This window comes from Macaca nemestrina, chromosome 2, assembly GCF_043159975.1.
Source record: "Macaca nemestrina isolate mMacNem1 chromosome 2, mMacNem.hap1, whole genome shotgun sequence".
NCBI lineage: Eukaryota > Metazoa > Chordata > Mammalia > Primates > Cercopithecidae > Macaca > Macaca nemestrina.
Genome location: NC_092126.1, coordinates 160,535,085 through 160,544,824, shown reverse-complemented (window position 1 = coordinate 160,544,824; position 9,740 = coordinate 160,535,085). Strand labels below are relative to the sequence as shown.

General features: G+C 53.4%; 1 protein-coding gene across 1 annotated transcript in view; it reads right to left on the bottom strand.

The window, feature by feature from the left end:
- Nucleotides 1-3,955: 3,955 nt before the first annotated feature.
- Nucleotides 3,956-9,740, bottom strand: part of LOC105470270 (adenylate cyclase 5) — a 165,308-nt gene continuing 159,523 nt past the window's right edge. The window contains exons 20-21 of the mRNA XM_071092343.1: nucleotides 8,386-8,510; nucleotides 3,956-6,434 (exon numbers count right to left, since the gene is read on the bottom strand). Coding sequence (XP_070948444.1) covers nucleotides 6,306-6,434; nucleotides 8,386-8,510 — 254 coding nt within the window. The 3' untranslated portion in view covers nucleotides 3,956-6,305. The remainder of the gene's footprint in view (nucleotides 6,435-8,385; nucleotides 8,511-9,740) is intronic.

The window sequence follows — 9,740 nt, the reverse complement described above, 5'->3', positions numbered from 1 at the left end:
CAGTTACTTTAAAGGTAGTAAGAGTCTTAAATTGCAAATGCCCCCGAATGTCATAAATCATTGCACAAAACTTTTCAGAAGCCACCACTTAAGTAAGAATCCCATTGAAATATCTAGCAGGCAGGTGCTTGTGGACAGACTTCTGGGCAGGGCACTGGAGGTGCATCCAGAGAGAAGAGGGGGTTGAAGGACTCACATTTGCCAAATGCCTGCTGTATGCCAGGTGCTTTGCCCACCTTAACAAAGTCCTCCAGAGGGAAGGAAGTAGGATGAAGCCCCGTGTCACACACCTGGGAGTGGTAGGCTGTGCTCGCCAGTACCTGCAGAGTCTCTCAGGCACTGGGGTGCTGGTGAGTGAGGGAGGTGCCTCTAGGAACCTTGCCCTATCCAGTGTGGAACCAGCATTTTGGTCCCAACACACCTGACTTGGAACATTCGAATCTGATCTACAGTTTGCTCATGGATGGTGGCAGCCCTCGTGCCCACACTCTAAGGGCCCTCGTGAGTGTGCACACGTGTTGATGGGAAGTTGAGGGGTGTGGGGAGGCAGCCACAGCCTTCAGCTGCAGTATCATGAAGATGCTGGGGACGTGAGAGCTAAAAGGCACTCTTAAATTGCACAAATGCAACATGGATTTTAAAAGAATCTGAGGCAAAAGAGACCCTCCAAAAAAACCCATGTGAGCCGGGAGGGGACTGCCACTATGGCTAACAAAGTGGGGAAGCAATTTTGCAAAATAAGAAAACTAGTGTCAGGCTAACCAGAGATGCTAACAAACCTGAGATTCCAGGCAGATCTAAATTAGAAATCGGTCAAGGGAAAACACAGTGATAGTCTCCCTTATGGATTCCAGTGAGAATTCTTTAAATTCATGGTCCTGATGGAGTAGCAGTAGGAGAGAGAGGCCCCTGGGGATGCATAGGCCCTCAGTGATTCAGCTCTGCTCACTAGACACTCAGGCAGGTGAGGTTGGGCGCTAGGAATCCCGTGGGGACTGGATGCCTGCCTACTTGGCTCTCAACCCTAGGTGAATCTTATCGTCTTCACCGTCTTCCTCCCCTTCCCTCTCTGGACCCTCTGCTTGCTCTGTGAACCTGGATTGATCTCCACTCGCCCCTCACTCCTGAATGGGGCCCTCGAAGGGAGAGGCCCCTGGCTGTGCTGATGTCGTGAATGCTGCTGGGCTGGACTGGTGTCTGCAGGAGGACAAAGCAAAGGCTGGTTCTGACTTTGGTTTGAAGGTGATTTTCCCACAGATTCCCCCTTGGCACGATGCTTTTACCTCATTTGTCTGTGCCTTTGGCTCTAATCTTAACGTCTTAATTACATTGTGTTTACATTTGCACGGTACATGTGGTCTGGCACTTGAAGACTGGATGAAGAGTTACACAAATATTTAGACTCAGGGAGTGCTAGTGGAGGGAGAGAACCTGGAGACCAGCCACTCCAATGCCCTCATTTGCCTTTGCTCATGTCCGTCTCATCAAGCAGGGACGCTGCAGGTGGGAAAGAAAGATGGCGAGAGGACAGCCAGTATCACATTTTCCTTCCCAAGACAGGGATGAAAAGCCACCAAGACGGCTTTTGTGAAAATCCGGAAGGACAAGAAAAGCCCAGTTTAGTCATCGGATCTCATTTCATCTATTGTTAACCTTGACGAGTGGCGAGTCCACTGTTCCTGCCAAGCTCTTCAGTACCCAGCTAGATGGGCACCCTGAACAGAAGTGCTTCTGGGCTAGTGCCATAGGGACTGCTCTGAGTACCAGGGTGGCCTCAGGCCAGGCTCCGGTCTTTTCTCGAATGGCTTCCCAGGCCTGAGGAGGCACAGGTGAGAAAACGTATGTGGAAGCTCTCTACACACCGTGAAGTTCATCCAAATGGAGCGGGATGGTCTCTGGTCTGCTGTGCCCACCCCCTCCCCAACCCATAAATAACAGCAGCCTTTCCAACTCTCCTTCTGATCCCGTGCTCAGTGTTGGGGGCCTTGCGGTGGGCAGCCAGGGCCAGCATGGCCAAGCCCTGTCAGTTCCCTTCCCTCTGAAGGTGAACTGGACAGCATTTGTTCTCTGTAGCGTGTGATTTGGATTTAGACAAATTCAAAAACTGCCGGATTTCAGAGCGTGTTTGTCACTGCTGTCGTCGTCCTCTTGTTCAGGCAGCAGTGAGAATCTGCTCAGCACTTGTGAGCACTATATGCTGAAATGCCTGAGAAGGCTTTCCTCCCTGCAGGGCCCTGGGCTCAGCACCTTTTTCAGGCTCCAGGAAGCTCATATCCCGCTGATGGACGGCTCGTGGTCCTCGCAGCACTATGGAAAACCCGCAGCTCCTGGCATCATTTACAAGCCACCCAGGTAATTTCGCTTTTGGAAAAGTTCTGTGAATGTATTTCTAACTTTTGTCTTAAGAGTAACGTGGCTAGCTGGTGAATATTTATTTCCAGCCTCTCCAATGCACCAGGATTCACTGTCTTCCCACTGATTAGCTGCTACACTCAAAGCATCACCATGCTGGCTGAAGTCTGGTCTTGGTTTTAGTGATGTCTGCTGTCAGTGGGCGTTAAAGTGGTGTTCAAAACTCACCCCACCTATCAAAAGCATCTTTTCAAATAAACAGTTATTTAGTATTCTAGATATGAATATGCCTTTGGAAAAAAGTAGACCCTCGTAAGGGAAGAACAAGTAAGTTCTCTGGGACTAGCTCAGTGGGGATGGGGTTGGAAAGGGCTTTTGAAGGTTTTGAGTTGCATTTCCTTGGCGTCTACACAGCGGTTTCATGGAGGCTGCCTGAGGGCCTAGTCTCTACTGGCCACAGCAGAGTGGACGTTGTTTAGGAGCTGAGGTTCCCACTTAGGCCAATTGGCCCCTAAAGTTTGAACATGTAATCATTCGGTCTCCTTTTCTAATGAATGTACTCCAGCGTGAAAACTTCTCAGCGTTAAAGTCACACCTCAATAAAATGGCATCTTTCACCAGGCACGTTGAAGTCCTAATGATGTCTACCTTCTTTGGAGCAGGAGGCCACATGCCCAGGACTGTCACATCTATGTCCCCACATGGCTATTGGTCAGTGAAGCTGTGAAATCTTTCACTGCTGCCTTTATTTACACCTGTGTTCAACTTCACGTGAGCAACCCCCTCTGAATTTCTTTCCTTAACCCAAATATAACCTGGCATTTGATGGCACAGCAGGCAGGAAGTGCTGACAGGGGCCCCTGCCTCCCCTACCACCTCTCCCTTCCTCTCAGTGGGGAGAGGAGTCCTAGGCCTGCAGGAGGTTCCCTGCATGGGGTTTGATGGCAGACAGGCCTGCTCTGAAACTCATCTCTGTTCATTACCAGCTGTGTGGCCTTAGGCAAATAACTCAACCTCTCTGTGCCTCAGTTCCTTCATCGGTACGATTAAATGCGATAATGTTTGTATGGCGCATATCCCAGTGTGGCACACAGAGAGTGCCATCATTATTAGCTATGCAGGTCAAATCAGTTCACTTCTGGCCTGCAGCTTGTCCGCACTCACCTGCTTGGGTCCTTTCCATTATCTGTGTTCCATGCCTGTGTTTTCACCTTTCTTTCTCGTGGCATATAAACATGTTTGGCTCATCTGTTTAGAGCATCCTTCCCTGGACCTGGTCTTTTCTGTTCTGATGCTGGATTTTGTATCCCCTTCACTCCTGGTCCCTACTCAGCCCTTGTTCCTCAGCCTCCTGTCCTGGGTGCACCTGCTCCCCAGCCCCATACACTGACTCTTGCTACGGTCACTAGTGTTCTCCCACTGGCCGCCACAAGGACCGCAGTCTTCAGCCAACATTATCTCTATAGCAAGGTGCTGTCCCCTGCTCAGGGGAGTTCTCTGCCCTCTGTGACTCCCCTCCCCAGCACCCCGAAGGCTGGGTGCACTGTTCTTCACACCAGGGCCAGGGCCCCCTGGCCCAAGCTGCAAATCAGACCAGGACACATTACCAGTGAAAGTGTTTAATAGTTAAATTATTTAAATAGACTTTTCAATTTCCATGGGAAATCATAATCGTATCTGTTTTTGCAAGAGTAGGAATAAAAAGAGTGCACACCCCTTAGAGGGAAAGAAGAGCTAGCACTGCACCTGCACGCTGTCACCAGTCACTGCTGGGATGAGAGAGGGGTCCCCATGGGGCCGGGAGGCCATGACCATGGGGGAACACGGGATGAACTCAGCACACACACTTTACTCAGGTTGGAAGCAGAACGAAAACCCAACACCACTGGCGGGCGATGTGGAGGGGCAGGGAACTTGAGAACAACAGCTGGAAGAAAGCAGGCCTCCAGCCCTCGACGGCAGGATGGCAATGCAGAACTCAAAGGATGGAGCAGCAGAAGCACGGGACAGACTCAGGCTTGGCAGTTTTGGGTCCGCACACTTTGTTTCTCAGAGCTGTGTTCGAATTGTGGTGGGATTAGTGTGCGGCGAGGGGAGGGTGGTGCTAGAGCCCAGTGAGAGGTGGTGCAGGTGGATATCAAAGTCACATTGTGGCAGCTGGCACAGAGCCACCGCCTCATTGCCTCCAAGCTCATGTTGGAGGTGAGGATCATTCTAACCTGAGAAGCAATGGGAAGATTTGGGCATGGGCCCTAAGGAGTCCATCGAATTCTGTGGTAGAGTATCATTTTCCAAATGCCTTCCTCATAGCTTATAAAAATAGTATTTTTTTCTTGGTATATTTAACTGCCTTCTCCCGACAAAACAAAATTCCTGCTAGCTTTCCCTGTGGACTCTAAAGCTGGGCTCTACCCATTCCTCTGCCTGGTTTGCCGGTGGAGGTCAAGGCCACTCCCTTTCCTCAAACCCGAGGGCTGCACATTGCAACCCTGTCTGAGTGCAACCCTGTCTGAGTGCACAGCTCCCGGAAGAGCCACCTGCACCTTGGCCAACTGAGTAGGCCAGGGAGGCTTGGCTTTCTTGCCCCAGCCTGCAAAGCACCCGGCCTTCTGTAAGCACTCCAGAATCCGGGGGAGCCGCCTCTGTAAGCAGCAAACGTCTGAAATCTCAGGGCGTGGAGGGTGGAGGGCGCCACACTGCCTGCCTCAGGATGAGGTTGCTTCCCTTGGTTCCAGCTCGGCCTGGGATGGGAAAGCAGCTTTTTGTTTTCTTATCATTCCATCTGCGTTTTGCTTAGGGGAAGCAGGGTGTGTGCATGTGTGTACACACGTGTGCATGTTTCAGAGAAAGATGGGGCAATGTGTCCATGCATCCTCCTCCTTAAGCTGAGCATATGGTACCCCAAAAGCACACACCCACTGCTCTGGTGGTACCTGCGAAAACCCAAAACTGCCAAATCTGAAAGGAGGGAAACGCATCCTGTGTGAGACCAGTTCCACAGCATGAACACACGCACATATACACCAGTACATACGCCAACATACGCACAGTACAAATGAGCACACGCCTCGCTGTGCACGGCTGTTTTCTAATATAGAGAATTTACAAAATATAGAATTTGGCATATCTGTGAGATCTCCAAGGCTTTCAATAATACAAAATAAAAAATACAAAAAAGACAAGTGGGGATCCCTGCCCTCCCCCCGAGTGGCGTCCTCGTTTGCTTGTGGGTCTCTTACACGCATACAACTAGCATAGTCTAAAGAAGGGCACGGAGAACTTGTTTTGTTTTATTTAATAAATATTTTTCTCAGAATCACCACTCCTTGCTTGGCGTCCTCTTGCCTCCCCCTCATAATTAGTTCTGTTTCCCTCCTAGGGCACTGTCTGTGTGCGTGGAGGTGTGGGCAGAGGACCACGATGAAGGCCACAGTCCCTCCAAAGCCAGCACTCCTGCCCCAAAGCCCCTGCAGGCGCAGGGTGGCGGCCTCTCTGTCTGAAGTTTAAAGGCTCACATAGAAAAGCAGACCCCTGGGGTCCCTAGGCTCCCCCAGGCCAGAGTCGAGCCCGTCTACCCCCAGCTGAGTCGGAGGCCCCTCCCTCAGCCCTGCCCTTGTCCGGGCCGCGCCACACACACATTCCCACGGCTCCTTTCCACCTGTGCAGCAGCACCTGTTAGAAAACTCAAGCTTCAGACCCAGTCTAGCAGAGTCTTCTACAGAGGGAAACATCTTTGGTCAGCTGGGTGCTCGCAGGACGCTGGCACCCCAGGGCCTGGGACGGAGGCCGCTGCCCACCAGCAAAGGCAGCAGCTGCTCTGGAGTCCAAGTGGAAAATCTCAACAGCGCAGCCCTGCGGGCTGGAGCATGGCTTCCCCGCCACCCCCGGCACACAGAGAAGCTGCTTCCGTGACTCTGGAGGCCAGGCTGCCTGGCACCGTTGGCCAACAGCTGCTAACTGAGCGGGGGCCCTCCATTGAGGAAGTAGGTCATCATCTCGCCTTTGCCCTTGACCTTGACCACGCCCCGGCACTCCAGTTGGTACGTGTTGGCGGCCAGCACCTGGTACATGTCCGTGGTGACCTGTGGGGGAAAAGGAGGAGAGGGGACAAGCCACTGATGGCCTTGGCCATGAACTGCTGTGGGGTAGAACCACCTCTGACTGCCCAGCCCTGCTGCCACCCCTGACACAGAAGGAGGGGGCAGCTGCTCCACTGTGGCGCTCTCAGAAAGTGACAGCAGCTCACCGTGGAAGGGATCCTAAGAAAAGAGTGATGCCAGCTCTCACCCTCAGCACCTGTTCGTGCCAGGCACTGTGACGGGCAGCTTGCGTGTGCTGCTTCAGTGCCACTCAGTGTGGCCTGTGGTCCATGGACTGACTGCCCTGAGTCCAGGGAAGTTCAGGAGTGGAGAGTAAGGGCGGGGGAGCTTTCACAGCCATCTGACCTGGCTGCAGCCCGTCTCCAACGGTGTCCCCGGTGCGCTGTACAAAAGCATCCCTCCGTGACAGATCAGAATGATTTTTAAAAGCTGTTTTTCACCACAGGTCGTTTGAGAGCCTTTGCTTATCTCACTGCATCTTCCTGTGAGGTGACTACTATTATTACCCTCAGGCTCAGAGCATCTAAGTCACGTGCCTGAGGTTACACACTTAATAAACGGCAGGGCCTGGGTTTAGGTCCAGGTCTTGTTACCTGGCTCTGCTTTAGCTTTTGGAACAAAGAAGGGAGCTCACTGATGGCTTCATTAATTTCACTATCCCATTGCTGGGTGAAAGAGGAGAGTGGCGGGGGACAGGTGTGGGGAGTGGCAGCACGGCCAGTGCCTCCTGTGATGATCCAAGAGCCATTTGTGAGCGTCATCAGAGCTCCCCACCCCAGCCACGCTGCAAGCCCGCTGCTGGGAGCACCAGGGAGCAGGGGCGGGAGTGCTGGGTGGGCTGCTGAGAGGGACCCCACTGTGTTACTAGCTGCAGTTCCTGTGTGGCAAAGCCCCACGCAAGGTAAGGTGCTGGGTCATTGTGGTGGCTGCTGTCCCTTGCACCTGTCCCTGAATGGGCTGGAAGCCTTGGAAACACACATGCCTCTCGCTCCTATCTCTAGGCCCATCCCGCTGCCCTCCTCAGCAGGAGGAGGTGAGAAAAGGCCATCAAGGCCAGGCCCCTCGGCCAGCTTCCACACCCCAGCCGGGTCAGCTTCCACACCCCAGCTGGGTCAGGCTGAGTGGACCAGGACTGTGCTTGGGGTCAGGCTCTTTATTCAGAGGCCCTGTGGGGGAGAGAAGTCGGGACATTTAAGCAGTATCATCAGTGTTGGCAAAAGGCCTTAGAAGCAGCACAGTTAGCACCTGGAAAAACTGAGACCAGGCGAGCTGACTTCCCAGAGCCTCACACAGAACTGTGGGTGAGGGCCTTGCAGGGGACTACTGCCCAGAGCAATGCCTCTGCCATCAGACTACAGCAGGGAATCAAGGAAGGCTCGAGAAAAAGCAGCAGCTGAAGAACAGCAGGCCTGGAAACCACAAGCCCAGCTTGCAAAGGAGGGAGCAAGGGGAAAAGGCCTCTGAGTCTCTGGCCAGGGCCCTTGGCTGCTGGGGCTGGGGGAGGCACCATCCCAGGGCCAGCAGCCTCCACTGGCTCTCCTGAGCCAGGCCAGGAATGCTGCAGGCTCAATGGGTAAGACCTGCTCCCTGCAGACATCTTTGTATCCTCTCTGTGTGCCTGGGCTAGAAGGCACTGGGGCCTGCATGTGCACTCTCGGCTAGGCCTCTACAATCAGATCCACTCCCAACAGCCCCCAATCCCTTCCATGCCCAGTAGAGGGCTCTGCAGAAGCCTGAAGATCTGTCCAAGGTGCTGAGGGCCTGAAACACAATTGTGTTCTCCAAGCTTCCAAGCGTCAACAGCCCCAACACCCTTGAATCTGGCTGCAGAGATTCTGAGTGGGAACTTTGGGTGGCCTGTCCTAAAGACCTCTCGGTGTCAGACACAGGCCCTCCCATGGGGGTGAGGGGTGGCGGATTCTCCTGCACTCACCTGGATGCGGTCAGGTACACCAGTGCTGTCCATGCGGCTGGCCACGTTCACGGTATTGCCCCAGATGTCGTACTGAGGCTTTCGTGCTCCTATCACCCCGGCCACCACGGGGCCGATGTTGAGCCCTGCAGGGGAGAGGAATCAGCCACACTCATCAGGTTAGGACTGACACACGTCTGGCTTGACCTCGCCACCATCTCTCTCTCCACATGCCACAGGTCCTGACTCCCAGCCTGAGACACCCATGGGCCTCCAGGCCCAAGGCCGTGCTTAACCCTGCCTCCCGCTTCTCTGCTCCTATCAAATGCCTGTGAATGCAAGACACAAGGAGCCTGCACCTGTGTCCTCGACACCTCTCAACCAAGAGCGCCCTCTTCAAGGCCTCCTGTATAATGCAGTTGCCTTTCCCTAATCCTCTTCCTCTTGTAGCCATTTAGGCTCAACCTATCAGACTGGCTGTCTCCCTCTTCATTTTTCTGTTTCTTTCCTCGCTATTCTCACTCTTAGATCCTGGCCAACTCATCACCCTGTGCCAGTCTCCTCTCTCCGAGTACTCCTGCTCCCCCGCCTCTGAGCTGGGGCAGGCACACTGCAGCGACCAAGCTCCAGCTACCACTTCGGCTCTCCTCCGCCCACCTTCCCAATCCCACCCAAGGCAATGCTGAGCGTCACTGCCTCTGAGCCTTCGATGAGCTGCTTCTCTCTCCTGAGGCGTTCTCTTTCCTCCTCCCCAGGCTAAATCCTGCCCCCACGTATCTGGTTCAACTGATATTCTCTAGACATTTCCTGTCCTGTCTCCAGGCATGGGGCATTCCTTTCTATGTAACCTGCCGGTCTCATACTGTCCTCACTAAGCACCACTGTTGCCTGTTTCTTGTATGTGAAGGGCACGACTGAAAACACAGCAGAAGCTCCAAACTAGGCCCCTGGTGACCCTCACTTGGTCAGCAATGCCATCAGTCCTCAGGACTTCCTTCCATGACCCTCCTCATCAGTCCTTCCAAGCCACAGGCAGCTTTATACCCCATGTGCCATCACCAGGCTGGACTGTCCATCTTGCTGACTGGACTGAGCCCTGATGGCTTCTATATCCCAAAGCCACGCCACCCAGGGAAGATAGGCCTGAGTCTGTAGGAAGGGAGCTGCCACACAGGCTCCCAGCTGCCTGCCCGGCTCCTTATCTACCTCTTGGCAGATTCTACACTCAGTCCCTAGGCCTGGTCCAATCAAGGAGTTGAGGCTTTTCAAAAACACACACTGGGAGAAAAACGCAAACCAAAGCAGGCGGACAAAACACAAACCAAAGCAGGATGGGGTGAAAGGAAAACAAGAATGTCAGTGTTACACAAGACCAA